This window comes from Dendrobates tinctorius, unplaced genomic scaffold (genome assembly GCF_039654945.1).
Source record: "Dendrobates tinctorius isolate UK_male_01 unplaced genomic scaffold, ASM3965494v1 ptg000332l, whole genome shotgun sequence".
NCBI classification, from domain to species: Eukaryota; Metazoa; Chordata; class Amphibia; order Anura; family Dendrobatidae; genus Dendrobates; species Dendrobates tinctorius.
In genome coordinates, this window is record NW_027361998.1 from 10,900,720 (window position 1) to 10,924,861 (window position 24,142).

The window sequence follows — 24,142 nt, forward strand, 5'->3', positions numbered from 1 at the left end:
CTGCCTTCTCTATACAGTCTAGGAACTTTAATATACATACGATAGCCTATTGGAGGCTTGGCCATTGTGCCTCACTATATTTGCATATCTAAAGTTCTTTCATTAATGCAATTCATCTAATAACCTATCGGAGGTTAGGCCATTGTGGCTTTGTTTTTTATCTCATAGCCTATTGAAAGCTTTTTTTCTTCGTCAGCAATATTTTAAAGGGTGAAAATATCCCTTTAATTCAGTGATTTACCGACTTACACAAGTTTTCCGCCAAATCAGATGTGTTAGGTCAACGAATATTGTCACCATTCAATGCCGTTGTGCCGCGGCGGAGGCCGGGGTCTGATCCTAGCCTCTAAGATTATGGACAGGCGCTGCCTGAGTGACCTTCGCGAGGCATGAGTGTACCCCGATTTCTGATGTAGTGGTTGGTCACATTCTCTGAAATATTAGTTTTCTTTCGGGCAGCACAAGGGTTAATATTCTGGTATTTTGACTCATATCTGTATATTCCAATAATGATTCCATTTTTTAGAAATAATCGCTAAATCCACATCAGGTAAGACGACCTGTAGACTCTGAAAAACACTTCTGTCTGGATCCTGTGATGATAATATCTGTGATGTCAGGGATAACACAAAAAATACAATAAAGGCAAAATCAGCCGACCGAGCCCCGACCGGGCCGGTGATCCAACACCGTGACCCATTCTTCTATCACTCCGACCTCGGAGCAATACTCTGGGATAGATAACTCCATACAAATTTTATTTTGTCATTTTATTATATTTGGAAATAATATATAGAGAGAGAAAATCATGTATGGGTTTATCCCTAGAAGCCTTTATCCCGCCATCTAGTGGGAAACTTTGCTGTTCTAGACAATATTCTTTTCCCATTATTATTATTATATTATTATTGTAGCTTTTACTTAAAAAAAAAAAAAAAAAAAGAATATAACCAAATTTCAGACCACATTTATTGAATTTGCCCCATCTCTACGGCTTAATGTCCTTTTCATTTTATTATAAACTATTTAAAGGGTTTGTCTTAGAGTTCCATCTTCAGGAGCAGAACACTCCTCCGACTTCCAGACCGAGAGGCGGAGAAGTGTTACACTCCTGAAGATTGACTGCTTGGATGCACCGCCGGTCCGTTTCATACACTCTCCGACGCAGTAGCACGGAGACACTAAAGCTGGTCGGCTCATCTTCTCCGACTTTAGTTCAGTGTGTACAGAGCTCTACTGAAAAGCTTGTAAGCTCTACATACCCTCGGCCACCTCTGCTTTACTGGTCACCAAAACTACGGGTGATGACGTCACCTTACATACGACATGGCAGCCAATACCTAGCGTGGGGTTGACATCAGACCTGTGGACATGTCACTACTCAGGTCAGTGATTGGCTGTTGTGCTACCGTGTACGGACCTGTGCCATCACTATCAAGAAGTAAACCATGACTAACGGGAATCAGGAGGCGATCTGTAAGGGACTTTTTTTTGTTATTTAATGGGATTGTCCAGTGAAGATAACTTGTCAAATGACCACTGGATATTTGACAACTTGTTGATCAGTGGCAGTCTGACCTCCAGGACCTTCGATGATCCCAGTTATGAAGCATGTTCGACTGCCGGTCCATTCATTCCCCATCATCGGGCTGCAGAACTCAGCTTTTCCTGGTAGCCCTATGGAAAATGAATGAAGCAGCAGTTAGGAGTCTGACCTGCCAATCCAATATATAACCGTCCTGCCGATTGGTGCTGGTACACCCTATCAGTAAGTTATCATCTATCCTAGGATAGGAGAAAACTTGTTTTCAATGGACAAACCCATTAATGGGGCATGCTCAAGTTTGAAAGTTATCTCCAGATTGTTGGGAGTCCAAATACTGAAACCCCCACCAATCCCAAGAATCATAGAGTCCTAGAATAGTAGAGTTGGAAGGGACCTCTGGGGTCATCATGCCCAACCCCCTGCTCAATGCAGGACTCACTAAACCATCTCAGATAGATGTCTGTCCAACCTCTGTGTGAAGACTTCCATTGAAGGAGAACTGATCACCTCTCGTGGTAGCCTGTTCCACTCATTGACCACCTTCACTGTCAAAGCGTTTTCTCTAATATCTGAAGGGCCCTCTGAAAAGCCCCATGTGATTGGAGCAGAGTTCGATCATGCGCGTTGCTGCTCCATTCAGTCCTGCGGAAGTGCTGAAGACCAGCCAAATGGATGAATGGGGCGGAAGTGCGAATGAGCAACCTCCATTCCATTATTAGAGTGGAGGGTCTCATCGGTCAGACCACCAGTTATCAGAAAGTTATCCACTTTCCCATGGCTAAGAGAGAACTTTCAAACTTGAGAATACCCCATCAAGGCATAACCGATATGTTTGTACAACTTCGATCCCCGGTAGACCAAGAAGGACTCTACCAGGAGGTGACCCGCTCCAGTGTCCCCCCCAAGTCCCATCGTCCTGCCATGGCGCCACGTCTCACTAATCTCACTATCTCCTTACCAGATACGAGCTTAGAGTGATAATATGGAATACTGATGAGGTAATACTGGAAGATGATGATTACTTCACAGGAGAAAAGTCTAGTGACATATTTGTCAGGGGGTACGTACCAGTGAAAAAAACCAACCGCACCTCTGCCTCTGTGTTATGTGTGGGCTTCTGTGTACACCTGTGGCGCACACACTAGTTCCTACGCTGCCGTCGTTGCCGGTTTTACGCTTTTTTGTGTTGTGCGTGAATAACAAAAAAAAATTTAGCATCTTTTTTTTTTTTTGCTTTTGTTGTTTGTTTTTTTTGTCTCTCTTCTTGGTGTTTATCGTCACGCTATTGTCAACTAGTTTTGAGCTGCGTGTTATAATTTGGAACACTGATGAAGTGATTTTAGAAGATGATGCTTTCATGACAGGAGAGAAGATGTCTGACATCTATGTTAAGGGGTAATGATGCACGGCCCGTCCCCTTCTCACACCCACGGCCCTCCCCTTCCCCTTCTGACCCGCCTTCCCCCCTCTCCTTGGGCGAACAGAATGTGCATATCCCCTGCCACTCATTGCTGCTTGTCTCACTGCACTGAACTGCACTGGTATGCTGCATTCCTTGCTGGCCCGCTCCCATCTCTAGCTCGTCTCTGGGTTGCCATGTGGTGGTTCTCTTGGGTTATTTTGATCCTATGAAATTACTCTTCAGTTTTTGAGGGGAAAAAAAAAATTTTGATTTTGACCTTAACAATTTTTTCATTTTTGTTATTTTGTGCCAATAAAAATAAAATTATGGCATCGATTCTTAAGATTCAATTGTCAGATTTTACCCAAAAATTCAAAAAAAGAAGAGCAAATAGTAATTATATTATTATTATTATTATTATCTTTATTATTATCATCATTGCTTCTATTATAAATTAAAAATAATTTAAAAAAATAAAGGTTATTAAATTACTCCAAATTTCGATGTAATAAGGCGAGCTTTACAAGCGGATACTTTCTTAATTTTTATTTTAATTTGAAATGCTTTAAATTAAATATTTTTTTTCATTTTAAATGTTTTAACTTCATTGTATAATTATATTAATTTTATTTTGTTTTTTATATTTCTTATTTTTCCATTTGTGTTCTATATAAATTTCTTAGGCGCATAAAATATTTTTTCATTAAAGAGATGGTCCAAAGGCCAAAGTAATTTTCATTTTACATCCCTATCTATTTAGTGTCATAATCTAAATTATTTTCTAATATTCTTTCATTAATAATTTCTATTTTTTTTTTCCTTCACTTTTTTTTTTTTTGATGACACTATGTTTGAGAATCCCAGTGCATGCTGGGAAACTCAAACTAAGCATCATCAGGGTGCAGAGGCTGCGGTCACTTCCGCAACCCCTGCCCCCTCCCTGAAACATGTCAACAGTGACACTGTGCTAGTCTCTACGCACTGTGCACAATGACAGCGCGCTCAGTTGCTGGCTCAGATCAGCAGTAATGAAGCCAGCAACAGAGCGCAATTTCAGAATACTCAACGTGCAGAGGCCAGTGACTTCATTAACCGGGGCAGTGCTGGTCTCTGCACTCCGGGTATTCAGACATTACACTGGCTCATTACTGCTGATCTGAGCTGACAAAAGAGGGCGCTGTCATTGTGCACAGCTCGTAGGGACTAGCTCAGCCCCGAAACGGAGGTCACTGATGACGCTTCGTTTCAGAAAGGTGACAGAGGCTGCTTCTGGGATTCTCAAAGAAAGTGTCATCAAAAAGGAAGTCGAAAAAAAATATATTAAAAGTAAGATAGCGTAGTTATGGATGGATTGGGAATTTTTAATTAAACTATATTAGAAAGTAGTTTAGATGATGGCACTCAATAGATAGGGATTTGGAAGAAAATTACTTAAAGCACTTATAAAAAATGAACTTTTTAGTTCATTTTTCATTTAGTTTCATATTTCAGCCCAAAATTATTGAAAAAATGCCATTTACAACCATTTTTTGTAAGATATAAAATATTAGGTACAATGAAAGTGGCCAGCTGGATAATTAATTATTGGTCGGAGAAGGTAAATAAATCAAATTATTTTGCAAATTCTGCAAAAACAGGTTCACAAGAAGGTAGTGAAAGCTTTAATATTCGATCACATTTTATAGGAGACGTCCATAGGTTACAAAAAAAGACAGAAGTCCCCTACATTCGACTGGAGGAAATGATACGAGGGGAGTGGTAATGTTTAAAAAGAAAAATTCATAATATCTTATTCTTTTATAAAAAAAACAAAAAAGGAACGAAATAACAAAAGTGTTAGGACACGCTCTATAACTTAAGGGGTTAGTTCAATGCTTAATATTCTAAATATAAGTGTACTATATAAAAAATGAAAAACAGAGAAATAGAAAATGGAAAAAGTAAAACAAAAAATTGCTAAAATAAAGCAACAAAAAAATAATAAAACAAAAGAGGTGATTATACAACAAAAAATATATAAAAATACATAAATAAGGTATATTAAAATAAAACCATAAAATAAACTTTGTCATCACGCTTCGAGGTCGACTGATGGTTATATTTGCTCTTCGGGACGATGCCGACCCTCAGGACTGGAGAGGCCTTTCTAGCCCTGGTACCACCACACAATCCCACCAGCTAGAGATGCTCTGAGGAGCAGGTGTGACTGCACACAGTGTGTTTCATGTGTTTGCACCAATAAAATAAGGAAATTCAAAACAAACAAAAAAAAATAGCAAAACCGAAAACGAGGGTCTCTTACCGCCAATTTTCTTTTTAATATTGTGTTTGTTGACTCCAGGTAAGTGTCTTCATAACCTTTTTTGTTTCTGAAAGGGATGTAAATGACAAAAGTGAAAAACAAAAAACCCTTCAGTAACAACGGGGTTAACTGCGAAGAACTCTTGTAATTGAGAGGTTAAAGCGGACCGCATCACTGGAGCATCTGCATGGCATGCCCACTCTCATCTCCCTCTCGGGGAGTTATACCCTTCTTCTCTAAGAGTAAAGCTCATTTACTGAAGATGCCACATGTTGTGCAAAAAGCAACCAGGCGTCCACCACCTCAACCGGCACTGTACCGGTAAAGGGTGGAAACCAGTAAATGAGCTCTAACGGAAGTCCCATCTGTCTGTGTGGCTGTCCGTTCCCTTTCTCTGCCGGCATGTTGGAGGGGTTTCGTGCTTAGTGTGCGTTTTTGTAGTGTGAATCTGCATGTGCTTTTCCATGGGAAGAATGATGATTTATATGTTATATATTTTATGTTTACGTCTATATTATTGTGTAATATTTAGGTATGCATACTTTTTTTTTTTTATTATTTTGTTTTTGTTTTTAAAGATCTCTAAATATTTTTTAGTAAATGTACATTTAATTATTTTTTTTAAGTGTTATGTAACAAGGACATAATAATAATAAGTAATGTAATGATTATCATAAATTTAGGAATTTTTGTCAAAATTTTGGTAAAATTTTTCCTAGCAGAGCAGATCACAATGATGATGATTATTTATTTTCAATAACCTATAACTCCAATGTCTTGTAACACTTATAATTACTGAAAATGTTTTTTTTTTATATATATATATTAATTTATTAGTTAGAATTATATATTAGTTCAAATTAAGCAGCGAAGCTATTTAATAAAACAATTTGTAAAATTTGCTGAAAAAGAAAAAATAAATAAATTAGAAATCACATACAAAAAATACTTTATTTTTTCGCTGATCATATTTTTTAAAATAATATTGTACATTAACATTAAATTAAACTAACGTTTAGTCAAATTAATTTTCACGTTTTTCTGTATTTTTAAATTATTTAATACATGTTAAAGGCAAATTTGAATTTTTTTTTTCTTTCAATACAAAATCTAATGTGTGTTCAATTTTAAATTTATAAATATAATGTCGTGGCAAATTTTAAAATTATAAATCTAATTTTGTTTTTAAAATATAATTTGCGCACAATGACAGTTTATAGATCTTAATTTGCGCACAATGACAGTTTATAAATCTTAATTTGTGCTCCATTTTAAATTTCTAAATATAATTTGTTAAATTTTACCTTTTATAGATCTAATTTGCTACATTTTTAATTTAGAAATCTAATTTGTGTTAGGTTTATTTTTAATTTAAACTCAGTTTTAAAGAATATCAAAATATTCTTGTAAGTTTTGCATACATACAAATAGGTAAAAAAATATTTCAACCTAATTAAAATTTCCCAATATGATGATTTTCCCTGTAGGGAATAAAATATATAATTGAGCTATAGCTTTGATATACCGTATTTTTCAGATTATAAGGCTAGTTTCACACTTGCTTTTTTTTGCAGCGCGTTTTTCCCGCAAAAAAACGCATTGAAAAAACGCATACAAAAGCATACAACTGCTGCGTTTTTTTCAAGCATTTTTATGAGCATGCATGAAAAAAACGCAGCGTTTTTATGCGTTTGTATGCGTTTTTAGTGCGTTTTTACCGCGTTTGCGTTTTTTTCCAACATTAGGTGGCCCCTCACACTAACCCAAACCATGACTTTACTAACCCTAACCCTGACCCTAACCCTAACCCTAACCCTGACCCTAACCCTAACCCTAACCCTTAACCAAACCATACTTAACCCTAACCCAAACCCTAAACCCTAACTAACCCTAACCCTAACCCTGACCCTAACCCTAACCCTGACCCTAACCCTTAACCAAACCATACTTAACCCTAACCCAAACCCTAAACCCTAACTAACCCTAACCCTGACCCTAACCCTAACCCTAACCCTGACCCTAACCCTTAACCAAACCATACTTAACCCTAACCCAAACCCTAACTAACCCTGACCCTAACCCTAACCCTGACCCTAACCCTGATCCTGATCCTGCCGACTTCAACTCAAAAATATTTCACGCATCCGTTCATTCCTCACCCAAGAATCTGCAAAAACCCTAGTCCATGCCCTCATCATCTCTCGCCTTGACTACTGCAACCTCATGCTCTGCGGCCTCCCCTCAAACACTCTCGCACCCCTCCAATCTATTCTAAACTCTGCTGCCCGACTAATCCACCTGTCCCCCCGCTATTCCCCAGCTTCTCCCCTCTGTCAATCCCTTCACTGGCTCCCAATTGCCCAGAGACTCCATTACAAAACCCTAACCATGACATACAAAGCCATCCACAACTTGTCTCCTCCATACATCTGTGACCTCGTCTCCCGGTACTTTCCTGCACGCAACCTCCGATCCTCACAAGATCTCCTTCTCTACTCCCCTCTTATCTCCTCTTCCCACAATCGCATACAAGATTTCTCTCGCGCATCACCCCTACTCTGGAACTCTCTACCACAACATATCAGACTCTCACCTACCATCGAAACCTTCAAAAAGAGCCTGAAGACCCACCTCTTCCGACAAGCCTATAACCTGCAGTAACCACCGATCGACCAAACCGCTGCACGACCAGCTCTACCCTCGCCTACTGTATTATCACCCATCCCTTGAAGATTGTGAGCCCTCGCGGGCAGGGTCCTCTCTCCTCCTGTACCAGTTATGACTTGTATTGTTTAAGATTATTGTACTTGTTTTTATGTATACCCCCCTCACATGTAAAGCGCCATGGAATAAATGGCGCTATAACAATAAATAATAATAATAATAATAATAACCCTTAACCAAACCATACTTAACCCTAACCCTGACCCTAACCCCAACCCTAACCCTGACCCTGACCCTTAACCAAACCATACTTAACCCTAACCCTGACCCTAACCCCAACCCTAACCCTGACCCTAACCCTAACCCTAAACCCCCTTAACTAACCCTAACTCTAACCCAAACCCCTAAATTCCATGGTTAACAAAAAAAACGCATGTGCAAAAAAACGCATACATGAGCATGCCAGTGCGCATGTATGCGCATCCATAGGCTATAATGGCCATTTTTAGCGCAAAACGTGCGCATATGTGCGCATGCGCTTTTTTGCAGGGCCAAAAAATGCAACATGCTGCGTCTGGAAAATACAAACGCACACCCCAAAAAAACGCAGCGCATGAAAATCGCATACATGCGCTTACCAGCGCGCAGGTATGCGCACCCATGTTAAATATAGGGGAAAAAACGCATGCGCACGTATGCGTTTTTTGCCAGCGCTAAAAAACGCAAATGTGAAACCAGCCTAAGACGCACTTTTGTTCCCCAAATTTTGGGGGAAAGTGGGGGGTGCGTCTTATAATCCGAATCTGTTTGCTGCTGTGAGTAGGGGGGGGCTCTGGCATGGTGTCAGGGGGGCTGGGGTGGGCTGACTGTGGGCTGCAAAGACAGCGGGTGTCAGTGCTCCCGCTCATTAGGCTCATGTAATCACTGTACCCGCTGTCCATCACCGTGGTGCTGAAGCTGCGCCGAGTTGGTAGACAGGGGAGCGGTGCATATTGCATGTTCCTTCGCTCTCCCCGCCCCGTCACTATACTCGCCTTCCAATGATGGCTCCTGCTCCCAGCACCCCCTGTGTCTGTGCTGACATCCTCCTCCTGTGAGGGCGCGCAGCAGGAGGTGCTTATTCAGGCAGTTCATGGTAGCTTTAGGACCTTCCGTCACGTGACCAATAGGACCTGCGGTCACATGACTCCCAGTGTGCACTGCGAGTCACGTGACCGTAGGTCCTATTGGTCACGTGATGGAAGGAGCCATCATCGGAAGGTGAGTTAACTGTTTGTTATTTTATCATGTGCTTGCCAGCAGGAGGGAATATAAGGACGGGGGCCATGTGTGACAGCAGGGGGGAATATAGGGACGGGGGGCCATGTGTGACAGCAGGGGGAAATATAAGGACGGGGGCCATGTGTGACAGCAGGGGAGAATATAGGGACGGGGGGGCCATGTGTGACAGCAGGGGGGAATATAGGGACGGGGGGCCGTGTGCATGCCAGCAGGGGGAATATAGAAACGGGGGGCCGTGTGCATGCCAGCAGGGGGGAATATAGGGATGGGGGGCCGTGTGCATGCCAGCAGGGGGGAATATAGGAACGGGGGCCGTGTGCATGCCAGCAGGGGGAATATAGGAACGGGGGCCGTGTGCATGCCAGCAGGGGGAATATAGGAACGGGGCCGTGTGCATGCCAGCAGTGGAGAATATAGGGACGAGGGCCATGTGTGCCAGCAGGGGGGGATATAGAGATGGGGGGCCGTGTGCATGCCAGCAGGGGGGAATATAGGGACGGGGGGCTTGTGCATGCCTGCAGGGGGGAATATAGAGATGGGGGGCCGTGTGCATGCCAGCAGGGGGAATATAGGGACGGGGGGCGTGTGCATGCCAGCAGGGAGGAATATAGGGACGGGGGGACCGTGTGCATGCCAGCAGTGGAGAATATAGGGACGAGGGCCATGTGTGCCAGCAGGGGGGAATATAGGGAGGGGGGGACAATATGTGCCAGCAGGGGGGAATATAGGGACAGGGGGACAATGTGTGCCAGCAGGGGGGAATATAGGGACAGGGGGACATGTATGCAGGGGGGAATATAGTGACCGGGGGGGGCCATATTCAGGATGGGATGGGGGGAGCTATGTGCCAGCACAAGGGGGCAATGTGCCAGGATGGGGGTTATATAGATACCAGGATGAGGGACATATACGGTATATGATTTGAAAGACGGACACTGGCATTATAAGACACACCTCTATTTAACATAAAAAAAAATTCTCTTTTTCTTCACCAAATTTGGGGGTGCGTCTTATAATCAGGTGTGTCTTATAAAGTGAAAAATACGGTATGTCTTTAGAGTCTGATGGAACCTTACCAACTAAAACTACAAAAGGAAATTATATTGTAACATTATCAAATGCTGACTATTTTTTTTTAAAAACTTCAAATAGTTTTAATTAACATTAATACTTAAAATATCCTCCTAATTATTTTTGATATTCGTATTAAAGCAAAATAATTTTGTAAACAACTTTATTTATAAGGTTTAGGTTTTAGGGAAAAATTCAGAAGTATTTAAATTATTAAAAATGAAGGAATTTAACCTTTTTCTTCCGTTGACTTCGGGTGGGATATTCAGGTGGCTGAAAGGTCAGCAGGAAGATAAACAAGACACCGATGTCCATTATCATTCTCTTACTGGTGAGGGAAACTTCAACTGGAGGTTTCTCTTTCCTTTTGACTATTTGGTGGCCGAAGAGAAGATTGTCATCTCCAAGAAAGAATCCATGTTCTCTTGGGATGAAACTGAATACAAGATCCCGGCACGTCTCACTCTCCAGGTCTGGGACGCCGACCACTTCTCTGCTGATGACTTCCTCGGTAGGACGATTCGGAAACACTCTCCACTGATGAGATCAGGAAATAAAAAAAATTCTAACAGTAAGATAAAAGTTAGTGAACTCATAATATATTCCCCCCACACAGGTGCAATCGAGCTTGACTTGAACCGTTTCCCTCGAGGGGCGAAGACAGCGAAGCAGTGCTCCATAGACATGGTGGCCCCAGAAGTTGATTTGCCAATGGTCTCGATCTTCAAACAGAAGAGGGTGAAAGGATGGTGGCCATTCGTTGCCCGGAACGAAAACGATGAGATGGAGCTCACTGTAAGATTTCAATTCATTAATTCCACAAATCCCATAAAAAGGAGACATTATTGAACTTTGGGTGTCACTTGGACTATAGGTTGATGGAAGATGGAAAGGTAATTTATCAGTGGTAGGAGGTTAATTTCCTTTATTCTGTTTAGGGTAAAGTAGAAGCAGAACTTCACCTCCTGACGGCAGAAGAAGCTGAGAAGACTCCTGCTGGACTGGGACGTAATGAACCAGATCCTCTTGAAAAACCAAAGTAAGTGAGGTTACCGTCTGCTACGATCAATGCGGCTTAGTGAGAGATGTAGATGTTCAACCACAAATGTAGATAAAACTTGAGGGTCCCTTGACAATGCGCAGGTCTCAAAGTGTCCACCTACTCTAGGCGAAAATTTGGTGGTAGATGTTCAGTTCTCGTATAGTGTCCCTGCAGGACAAAGTATTACACATTCTCCATTTAAGTCAACCCTTCATATTCTAAGTACGGCTGTAATATGTTGCCTGTGAGTGGGTGGATTTTTTGATTTCTAGGACCCCAACCAGTCAAATCTTGATGGCCTGCCCTAAGAATTGTCCTTGAGTTTTATGCTCTCAGAAATCCAATTTTTCTTGCTTTGATTCTTTGATGTACATATGAGGCCAATCAGTGTAGTTTCCTCATAGCCAGTCTCTACTTCTCGTTTTGTTGGTTCCATGGCCGATTTGCCCATAAAGGTCATGAATACCATTTGGGGTGGTTATTGGTCGGGTCCATGGCGGCTTAACATGGAGTCTTCATGGATGAGACATGCAGCAGTTTATGAAACCGTTCAGTAGAGCGTACAGTGTGAACCCTAGTAGGGTTTGTAGTTCTTTATGGGTAGATCCATTGAGGGTTTAGCGCAATCACAGTCCCTAGGCTTGTGGCAACATTTAGTTAGACCTTCACAATGCCTAATTTTCTATTTCCCACAAATCTTTTAAATATCTTTAAGGTCGAAAAGTTCTAGATTTCTTCTGAGATAAAGAGATAAGAAGCCCCCATAGGTATATTCTCCACTGGTTTCCAGTAATGTTGGGTTAGATGGGATCATTGCCTCTAGTTTTCTGACTTCCACTCATGTTCCATTATATCTTTCATTGACTTTCTCATTTTCCTTCCTTTTTTTCTCTCATCCGCGCCTTCCTCCTTCCTGATTTTCCGCGTCACCGCCATCTCCTCCGCACCAGTCGGCCAGACACCAGTTTCATTTGGTTTCTCAACCCTCTGAAGTCTCTGCGCTACTTCATTTGGAATAATTTCCGCTGGCTGATTCTGAAAATTCTCATCCTCATCCTCCTCCTTCTCATGCTGGGACTCTTCCTTTACTCTTTTCCTGGATACTTGGCAAAGAAAATGCTTGCAGTCTGAGGACATCTGTGATGGTACTGTCTTTCCGCTTTTTTCATGTCATTCTTCCATTTACTATACATTCCTTGAGGCTCTGCACGCAGGATCTGGTATGGCCAAATTCTCTGGAATAGACGGTGGCTGCTTGATATACTTGTGACGTGCAGACCTGTAATACTGCCACATGGTGCCATTTACCTACACTGCACCTCTGTGTGCCTGTGTACAGTAAATGAGGGCAAACAGAGGATAAATGCTTGTAGGAAAAGTGCCACACTATGGAAATATGTCACCTTAGAGAATCATTGCTCACAGGTGCACCATATGGCGGCACACAACTACTTGTGGGGGTGTGATATGGAGCAGAGTGACTCTGTGCGGCGCAGGACAGGCGGAGACCACATTGCATTGTACCTTCTAGTAATTCCTTTTAAGTTTATTTTTTTTTTAAAGTTTTATTAAAATTTATCAGCTTGACACAATAAAAGATGAACGAAGAATATGTGAATACAACGAAAATATCTGCTAATAAAAACTCACGGGTGGTTAAAGGGAAAGTGTCATCGGAAGTCGAGTCTGGTCACATCAGGTGTTAAATGGATTCTTGTAATTGTCGATTGTTATAATTGTCATATTCCTGTGCCAGAATCATCACTTTCACCCTGATCACTAGACCCAATACTCAGCAGACGAAGAGAGGGGGAGGAGGTGAGCTGTGACATCAGCTATTCTGAATGGGGGATCCTGTGTTACCTACTGTACATAGAGGTGTTATCAGTCATAGTACAGGAGGAGGTGAGCTGTGACATCACCTATTGTGAATGGTGGATCCTGTATTACCTACTGTATATAGAGGTGCTATCAGTCATTGTACAGAAGGAGGAGGAGGTGAGCTGTGACATCACCTATTGTGAATGGTGGATCCTGTGTAATAAACTGTATATAGAGGTGTTATCAGTCTTTGCACAGGAGGAGGTGAGCTGTGACATCACCTATTGTGAATGGTGGATCCTGTGTTATCTACTATATATAGAGGTGTTATCAGTCATTGGACAGGAGGAGGAGGTGAGCTGTGACATCACCTATTGTGAATGGTGGATCCTGTATTACCTACTGTATATAGAGGTGTTATCAGTCATTGTACAGGAGGAGGAGGAGGTGAGCTGTGACATCACCTATTGTGAATGGTGGATCCTGTGTTATCTACTGTATATAGAGGTGTTATCAGTCATTGTACAGGAGGAGGAGGAGGTGAGCTGTGACATCACCTATTGTGAATGGTGGATCCTGTGTTATCTACTGTATATAGAGGTGTTATCAGTCATTGTACAGGAGGAGGTGAGCTGTGACATCACCTATTGTGAATGGTGGATCCTGTGTTATCTACTGTATATAGAGGTGTTATCAGTCATTGTACAGGAGGAGGAGGAGGTGAGCTGTGACATCACCTATTGTGAATGGTGGATCCTGTGTTATCTACTGTATATAGAGGTGTTATCAGTCATTGTACAGGAGGAGGTGAGCTGTGACATCACCTATTGTGAATGGTGGATCCTGTGTTATCTACTGTATATAGAGGTGTTATCAGTCATTGTACAGGAGGAGGAGGAGGTGAGCTGTGACATCACCTATTGTGAATGGTGGATCCTGTGTTATCTACTGTATATAGAGGTGTTATCAGTCATTGTACAGGAGGAGGTGAGCTGTGACATCACCTATTGTGAATGGTGGATCCTGTGTTATCTACTGTATATAGAGGTGTTATCAGTCATTGGACAGGAGGAGGAGGTGAGCTGTGACATCACCTATTGTGAATGGTGGATCCTGTGTTATCTACTGTATATAGAGGTGTTATCAGTCATTGTACAGGAGGAGGTGAGCTGTGACATCACCTATTGTGAATGGTGGATCCTGTGTTATCTACTGTATATAGAGGTGTTATCAGTCATTGTACAGGAGGAGGAGGAGGTGAGCTGTGACATCACCTATTGTGAATGGTGGATCCTGTGTTATCTACTGTATATAGAGGTGTTATCAGTCATTGTACAGGAGGAGGTGAGCTGTGACATCACCTATTGTGAATGGTGGATCCTGTGTTATCTACTGTATATAGAGGTGTTATCAGTCATTGGACTGGAGGAGGAGGTGAGCTGTGACATCACCTATTGTGAATGGTGGATCCTGTGTAATAAACTATATAGAGGTGTTATCAGTCTTTGTACAGGAGGAGGAAGGAGATGAGCTGTGACATCACCTATTGTGAATGGTGGGTCATGTGTTATCTACTGTATATAGAGGTGTCATCAGTCTTTGTACAGGAGGAGGTGAGCTGTGACACCACCTATTGTGAATGGTGGATCCTGTGTAATAAACTGTATATAGAGGTGTTATCAGTCTTTGTGCAGGAGGAGGAAGGAGATGAGCTGTGACATCACCTATTGTGAATGGTGGGTCATGTGTTATCTACTGTATATAGAGAAGTCATCAGTCATTGTACAGGAGGAAGAGGAGGTGAGCTGTGAAATCACCTATTGTGAATGGTGGATCCTGTGTTATTCACTGTATATAGAGGAGTCATCAGTCATTGTACGGGAGAAGGTGAGCTGTGACATCACCTATTGTGAATGGTGGATCATGTGTTACTTCTTGTATATAGAGGTGTTATCCGTCATTGTATAGGAAGAGGAGGAGGTGAGCTGTGACATCTACTATTGTGAATGGTGGATCCTGTGTTATCAGTCATTATGATCATGTTAATGAGTTTGTGATGATAATGAAACTGCTGAAAAGTCTTTTGCACAGAGCAGGATGTGTGAGTATAATATTAGACCCAGTGACCAATGTGAAAACAGCTAAAACATTTTTTTTACATGGATTATAATATAGAAAATTGAAAAATTAACATTAACATAAAGACTTGATTTAAGTTCTGGATTGTTTCCTGATGACACTTTCCCTTTAATACCGGAGTCGGCGGGTGACGCTGACCCACAGTCCAGCCGCTTCCCCGAGGGCACTGACATCCAAACCAGCGGGTGACGGCGCTGAATAGTCAGCGTTATCCCGTGTCGGGATTTCCCAACCAGATTTTCTCACTATTTTTGAGGCTTTTCCTATTTATCAAACCAGGTTTCATGGTGAAATATTTATGTGCGGTCACCACCGAGATTTCCATGACCCAATTACTCTTGGGCGCAAAGCAGTAAAAATGGAACAAGATGTGTCTGTATATTCCTCCAAACAGCATGATATCTATGGCACCCAAGAGGCGGCCTCCCCCCGAGGACAGAGAGTGCGGGAGAACTCCGCATTAAGGGGAAGCAGGAATGAAAAACCAAACCGACCTCATTGTACGGCAGGACCGGGCGCCTCGTCCACCGTGGCAGCAGAATTCCAACCGATTGCTTGTGATCTTTGGGTGTAGGGATTTATACTTGAGGTGGAGATCCACCTTACTGACCACAGAGGAAGTGTCCCCGGCCCGCCCACGAGGAGTCTGGGACTGAAGAATTCTCAGGAAGAAGGGTAGACATATTTTCAACTTTTTTTTTTTTTTTTTTGGTGGGTAGGGAGAAGAAATCTGTTGATTTGAAGCTTGAGAGCAAAATTGTATATATGTCAAATGGTGTCCTTTTACAAGAATGAGATGTAGTGACCTCAAATTTGTGACCGACCTTTCATGATCGTACAGCTAAAATGTATCACACATGGCTTTGCTGAGTTGTACCGACTTCCTGAAATAGAGGAAGAGGCTTTCAGCCAGGTGATCCTATGATTTCATCAGTCAGGTGGGAGGGTTCTGTGTGATGGTTCCCATGTGGGCCAGTCGCAAGTGGGTGGGTCTTTGGTGGGCTGCTCCACCTTCCACTATATTAGCTCCACGTTCTCCTGCTGCCTCTATCGGAGATAGGACACACAAGCACTGAGACTGGTTAGTGGAGGGGATGGCTCCCAGCTGGCCACACCCTCTTGTCATAATCTAGGGGTCAGGGGTTTGCCTGCAGAAGAAGCAGCTGAGGAATAGGATACTGCAGGAGGAAAGGAGAAGATTGGAATGATGAAGAGGAACAGAAAGAAAGGAAGAGACTGGAAGAACGAAGAGGAGCAGGAGGAAAGGAAGAGACTGGAAGAACGAAGAGGAGCAGGAGGAAAGGAAGAGACTGGAAGAACGAAGAGGAGCAGGAGGAAAGGAAGAGACTGGAAGAACGAAGAGGAGCAGGAGGAAAGGAAGAGACTGGAAGAACGAAGAGGAGCAGGAGGAAAGGAAGAGACTGCAAGAAAGAAGAGGAGCAGGAGGAAAGGAAGAGACTGGAAGAACGAAGAGGAGCAGGAGGAAAGGAAGAGACTGGAAGAACGAAGAGGAGCAGGAGGAAAGGAAGAGACTGGAAGAACGAAGAGGAGCAGGAGGAAAGGAAGAGACTGGAAGAACGAAGAGTAGCAGGAGGAAAGGAAGAGACTGGAAGAAAGAAGAGGAGCAAGAGGAAAGGAAGAGACTGGAAGAACGAAGAGGAGCAGGAGGAAAGGAGAAAATTGGAAGAACGAAGAGGAGCAGGAGGAAAGGAAGAGACTGGAAGAACAAAGAGGAGCAGGAGGAAAGGAAGAGACTGGAAGAACGAAGAGGAGCAGGAGGAAAGGAGAAAATTGGAAGAACGAAGAGGAGCAGGAAGAAAGAAGATTGGAAGGATAAAGAGGAGCAGGAGGAAAGCACAGTCAGTAAGAAATGATAAGGAAAAGTTCACAGTGGAGATCTTGTGCAAAAAAGCAGGTGTGACGTGTACCCAATGTGTGACGTGTATCCAATGAGTGTAGACGTGTATCTCATGTATTATCAATCTGATATATCGTGTACCCAATGTGTGTAAATGGGTGACATGTATCTGATGTATCCTGTACCCATTGTGTGTGGTTGAGCGATGTGTATATGATGTGTCGTGCACCCGATGTGTATGGATGGGTGACATCTATCTGATGTATCGTACGCCCGATGTGTGTGGATGGGTGACGTGTATCTGATGTATCGTACGCCCGATGTGTGTGGATGGGTGACGTGTATCTGATGTATCGTACACCCGATGTGAGTGGTTGTATGACGTGTATTTGATGTATAGTGTACCCGATGTTTGTGGTTGGGTGACGTGTACCCGATGTGTGGTTGGGTGACGTGTGCCTGATGTGCGTGGATGGTTGACGTGTACCCAATGTGTGTGGTTGGGTGATGTGTCCCCGATGTGTCTGATTGGATGACGTGTCCCCGATGTGTGTGGTTGGGTGACATGTATCTGATGTATGTGGATGCTTGACGTGTACTGTTATGAATTCCCTTGATCGGACTTCTGAGCCGGAGCTCCCTCTGGTGGTTACTGGGGGTAGTGGAGCTGACCAATTTGATGGAAGTTTGCCACCTGATGACGATGATTGGGATTCTGGGATTACTGACTCGGAGCATATAAGTGAGCAGGCTTCCCTTAGTGGTTGCTGGTGATTTTCTCCTGGTGCATTTTGAGTTCTTCTGTCTCCTGCCTGATCTGCATCTAATCTGGTTGTGCCTTTTTCTGCTTTCTGCTTTTTTGCGAGGATTCAGCGTGCTCCCTGCTGGGGGCAGCGCTGGGCCCTGCTCCATTTGTTGCAGTTTGTGTTGGTTTGTTCAGTCCCCTGTTGTGCTGGTATCTTTTGCTTTGCTTCCAGTTCACACCAGAGTGCTGATCTAGCAGGGGAGAGGTCGTTTGGCCTCAGTGTTTTAGTATATCAGATGTGTTGGATTTTTTAGGGTTTTTACGTGATTGCAGACAGTATCTTTTCTGTCCTGTCCTATCTAGTCAGTGTGGGCCTCAGCATTTGCTCAGTCTATTTTCTGTCTGTGTTTGTGTCTCATCTTGTCTCACCAACAATATATGTTTGGGGGCTGTCTATTCCTTTGGGGATCTGCTCCGGGGCAGTTTAGATTTCACCTTTCTGGCTTTAGGCTTAGTTAGCTCTCCGGCTGTGCCGAGGCGTCTAGGGCATCGTAGGTACACTCCACAGCTACTGCTAGTTGTGTTGTTAGGATCAGGGGTCTGCAATCCGCTAAGATACCAACCTCTCTGGTTTCCTGGTGGCCTAGCCTTTTCCTGCCATCCTCCTCGGTGACCTGTTCATAACAGTGTACCCAATGTGTGTGGTTGGGTGATGTGTCCCCGATGTGCGTGGTTGGGGGAGGGGTGACGTTGGTAAATCCCTTCTTATTGCTGATTCTCTCTGTATAATGTTGAGTTTTCCTTGGTCGCTCGTAACAATGATGGGACTTGTTTCTCCCAATCAGGAGAATGGCCGAAGCTTTATCTGGGATGTAGAAGTGTCTGATATTGTCTATGGACTGGAGGGGTTTGTGAGCCGGGGGCAGCTTCTCAGTCCCCGTCTGGCACTATGTGTAGTACACTGGTAACATTTGCCCCATGATCACCAGCGGTGGTGGTTACACTGTGGGACGGCCAGTGACTAGAGGAGTGAGCCAATTAGAGACAAATCTAATTTTCCTTGGAATTTAGAAAAAATGAAAATTCACCAATATACAATTTTTTTGTGATTCGCTTTGAACCAATGCAGCAAACTGGCGACCGGCCAGCCACTATTCACTGGATTATAGAGGGCCATAAAAGGACTAAAAAAAAATCTTACCCACGCCTCTGCCCTCTCTGCTCTTGCTACCCTACTGCAGATCTCTGACCAGCTCTTCCTCCCTAAATTGAGTGAATCTACCAGAATTATATATCAGGAGATTTGCTCAACTCCAGAAATAGCCAGTGGTGAAGGGCTAACATTAGTGGTAAGACTGGTTGTCATTGGTATCCTGCAGTAGGATGGTTTGGTAGTCGCACCCTGTGGAGACGCAGGTGCTCTAGTCTGCTAGCCGAAACAGCATGGACCGGGGTGCATCCCACTGAACGCCCGCTATTAGTGTTGAGCATTCCGATACCGCAAGTATCGGGTATCGGCCGATACTTGCTGTATCGGAATTCCGATACCGACTTCCGATATTTTTTCAATATCGGAATTCGGCATCGGAATCGGAAGTTCAGTTGATTGACGGCCTGACGTCATCATGATGCGCGGTGTGTGCGCATCATGATGCGCCGTCATTTCGGGCCTTCCGGGGGTCTCTGCCGGCCTGCCGGGGGGCTGTGCCGGCCTGCCGGGGGGCTGTGTGGACTGCCCGGGGTCTGTACCGGCCTGCCGGGGGGCTGTGCCGGCCTGCCGGTGGTCTGTGCACCCTGTGGGGGTCTGTACCGGCCTGCCGGGGGGCTGTGCTGATGTCCGGGGGTCTGTGCAAGCATCGTCCGATGGGACTACAAGTCCCATCGGGCGATGCCTGCTACCATGACAGTGATTGACACATTAGCCAATGATGGGACAGTAGTAGTCCCATCATCCGGCTAATGTGTTAAATGTTAAAAAAAAAAAAAAAAAAAATACTACATGCATGCTACATACATACTACATGCATGCTACATACATACTACATATATACTACATACATGCTACATACATACTGCATGCTACATACATACTACATACATACTACATACATACTACATATATACTACATACATACTACATACATGCTACATACATACTGCATGCTACATACATACTACATACATACATACATACTACATACATACTACATATATACTACATACATACTACATACATGCTACATACATACTGCATGCTACATACATACTACATACATACTACATGCATGCTACATACATACTACATATATACTACATACATACTACATACATGCTACATACATACTGCATGCTACATACATACTACATACATACTACATGCATGCTACATACATACTACATATATACTACATACATACTACATACATGCTGCATGCTACATACATACTACATACATACTACATACATGCTACATGCATGCTACATACATACTACATATATACTACATGCATGCTACATACATACTACATGCTACATACATACTACATATATACTACATACATACTACATACATGCTACATACATACTGCATGCTACATACATGCTACATACATACTACATACATACTACATACATACTACATGCATGCTACATACATGCTACATGCATGCTACATACATACTACATATATACTACATACATGCTACATACATACTGCATGCTACATACATACTACATACATACTACATACATACTACATATATACTACATACATACTACATACATGCTACATACATACTGCATGCTACATACATACTACATACATACATACTACATACATACTACATACATACTACATATATACTACATACATACTACATACATGCTACATACATACTGCATGCTACATACATACTACATACATACTACATGCATGCTACATACATACTACATATATACTACATACATACTACATACATGCTACATACATACTGCATGCTACATACATACTACATACATACTACATGCATGCTACATACATACTACATATATACTACATACATACTACATACATGCTGCATGCTACATACATACTACATACATACTACATACATGCTACATGCATGCTACATACATACTACATATATACTACATGCATGCTACATACATACTACATGCTACATACATACTACATATATACTACATACATACTACATACATGCTACATACATACTGCATGCTACATACATGCTACATACATACTACATACATACTACATACATACTACATGCATGCTACATACATGCTACATGCATGCTACATACATACTACATATATACTACATACATGCTACATACATACTGCATGCTACATACATACTACATACATACTACATACATACTACATATATACTACATACATACTACATACATGCTACATACATACTGCATGCTACATACATACTACATACATACATACTACATACATACTACATACATACTACATATATACTACATACATACTACATACATGCTACATACATACTGCATGCTACATACATACTACATACATACTACATGCATGCTACATACATACTACATATATACTACATACATACTACATACATGCTACATACATACTGCATGCTACATACATACTACATACATACTACATGCATGCTACATACATACTACATATATACTACATACATACTACATACATGCTGCATGCTACATACATACTACATACATACTACATACATGCTACATGCATGCTACATACATACTACATATATACTACATGCATGCTACATACATACTACATGCTACATACATACTACATATATACTACATACATACTACATACATGCTACATACATACTGCATGCTACATACATGCTACATACATACTACATACATACTACATACATACTACATGCATGCTACATACATGCTACATGCATGCTACATGCATGCTACATGCATGCTACATGCATGCTACATACATACTACATACATACTACATGCATGCTACATACATACCACATACATACTACATGCTACATACATACCACATATATACTACATACATACAATACATTCATACAATACATACATAGACATACAGTACATATAACATAGAGTAACATACTTACCAATACTTGTCACATTGTTCCCCGAAGCCATTGTCTATTCCGGGATAAATATTAACATAACAAACCACAAAAATACTCACCCACGATCCGAAGCAGTCCACGAGTGTGTCCCACGACGATCTTGGGTAGAGAACTGCAGCATCAGATGATGCTGCCGTTCTCTACGGGCTGCAGGAATCCAATGACGGAAGGTAGGTATCCTTCCGCACTGTATTCCTCCGCCACTTAAAAAAAAAAAGTCCCTAGTCTCACTTTATGCCATTGCTGTGTGGGAATTTCCCACACAGCAATGGCATAAAGTGAGACTAGGGACTTTTTTTTTTTAAGTGGCGGAGGAATACAGTGCGGAAGGATACCTACCTTCCGTCATTGGATTCCTGCAGCCCGTAGAGAACGGCAGCATCATCTGATGCTGCAGTTCTCTACCCAAGATCGTCGTGGGACACACTCGTGGACTGCTTCGGATCGTGGGTGAGTATTTTTGTGGTTTGTTATGTTAATATTTATCCCGGAAAAGACAATGGCTTCGGGGAACAATGTGACAAGTATTGGTAAGTATGTTACTCTATGTTATATGTACTGTATGTCTATGTATGTATTGTATGAATGTATTGTATGTATGTAGTATATATGTGGTATGCATGTAGTATGTATGTAGTATGTATGTAGCATGCATGTAGTATGTATGTAGTATATATGTGGTATGTATGTAGCATGCAGTATGTATGTAGCATGCATGTAGTATATATGTAGTATGTATGTTGCATGTAGTATTTATGTAGTATGAATGTAGCATGTATGTAGTATGTAGTATGAATGTAGCATGTATGTAGTATGCATGTTGTATGTATGTAGCATGTAATTTTTTTTTTTTTTTTTTTTTACATTTAACACATTAGCCGGATGATGGGACTACTACTGTCCCATCATTGGCTAATGTGTCAATCACTGTCATGGTAGCAGGCATCGCCCGATGGGACTTGTAGTCCCATCGGACGATGCCTGCACAGACCCCCGGAGCCTGCACAGACCACCGGCAGGCCGGCACAGCCCCCCGGCAGGCCGGCACAGCCCCCCGGCAGGCCGGCACAGCCCCCCGGAGCCTGCACAGCCCCCCGGCAGGCCGGCACAGCCCCCCGGCAGGCCGGCACAGCCCCCCGGAGCCTGCACAGACCACCGGCAGGCCGGCACAGACCACCGGAGCCTGCACAGACCCCCTGGCAGGCCGGCACAGCCCCCCGAAAGGCCCGTACAGACCCCAGAGAGGCTGTACAAGGGCAGGAAAGGGTTTTTCTTATTCCGATACCGGAAGTCCCATAGACTTGAATGGGACTTCCGGTATCGGAATCGGCGATACCGATACTTTTTTTAAAGATCGGCCGATACCATCCGATACGATACTTTGAAGTATCGGACGGTATCGCTCAACTCTACCCGCTATCCTTTTCCTGCAGGCATAATGCTACTCAGACAACACAGGGTGAAGGTAACAGTGTGGCCATACTTTATTGCACCACATACTACAGTAGGCAAATAACATAGAACAGTCCCAGCACAGTTCCCAAGATGGTGCAAATCAGAGTCTCACCCTTCCACTGATTCACCAGTATTAGAGCAGCTGTGATTTCAGACCTTCCAGGGCCGACGACCCCACCTGTGGTACTAGACAACAACATTTTCCTAAAACATGGGGTTAATAGTAAGTCAGAAAAACTCAAAAAATACAGATATCAATAAACCCCAACAAGCTGATTCGAGCAAAAAGAGGGGTCAAAGAGTAGACAAAATATATAAATTTTATTAATGAATCAGTACATATGATGAAATTAAATACAGACAGAGCACCAATGACTAAGCAAGCACTGAAAGGGGGTCCAAGTAACAAAATGTACTAACAGCCGTTGTATGCACATAGAGAGGTGGTAAGGAGAAGCTTAGGAAGCTGACAATCCATTGATATATGAGGCCAGGTGACCTGATTGTCCCAACCTGGATTCTCCAAATGTCTTTGAGGGTTCAGTGATGGTCAGTGAATAGCTCTGTAGTTGTTCATTTGGAGCCATGGCTACTGTAGTGTAGAGTCTCTCTCTAACACAGGCGGAACCTCCTTTTCATAGT

General features: G+C 42.6%; 1 protein-coding gene across 15 annotated transcripts in view; it reads left to right on the forward strand.

Annotated features, from left to right (window-relative positions):
• OTOF (otoferlin) overlaps positions 1-24,142 on the forward strand; it is a 339,399-nt gene that overhangs the window by 310,268 nt on the left and 4,989 nt on the right. For 8 of the 15 annotated variants that reach the window (XM_073561982.1, XM_073561975.1, XM_073561985.1 and 5 more), the window contains 4 exons: positions 2,508-2,606; positions 10,536-10,777; positions 10,883-11,061; positions 11,205-11,305. In XM_073561982.1, coding sequence (XP_073418083.1) covers positions 2,508-2,606; positions 10,536-10,777; positions 10,883-11,061; positions 11,205-11,305 — 621 coding nt within the window. Of the gene's footprint in view, positions 1-2,507; positions 2,607-2,842; positions 2,942-10,535; positions 10,778-10,882; positions 11,062-11,204; positions 11,306-12,258; positions 12,454-24,142 lie in introns of all 15 variants that reach the window. The other 7 variants (XM_073561984.1, XM_073561974.1, XM_073561980.1 and 4 more) reach the window with 4 other exon arrangements.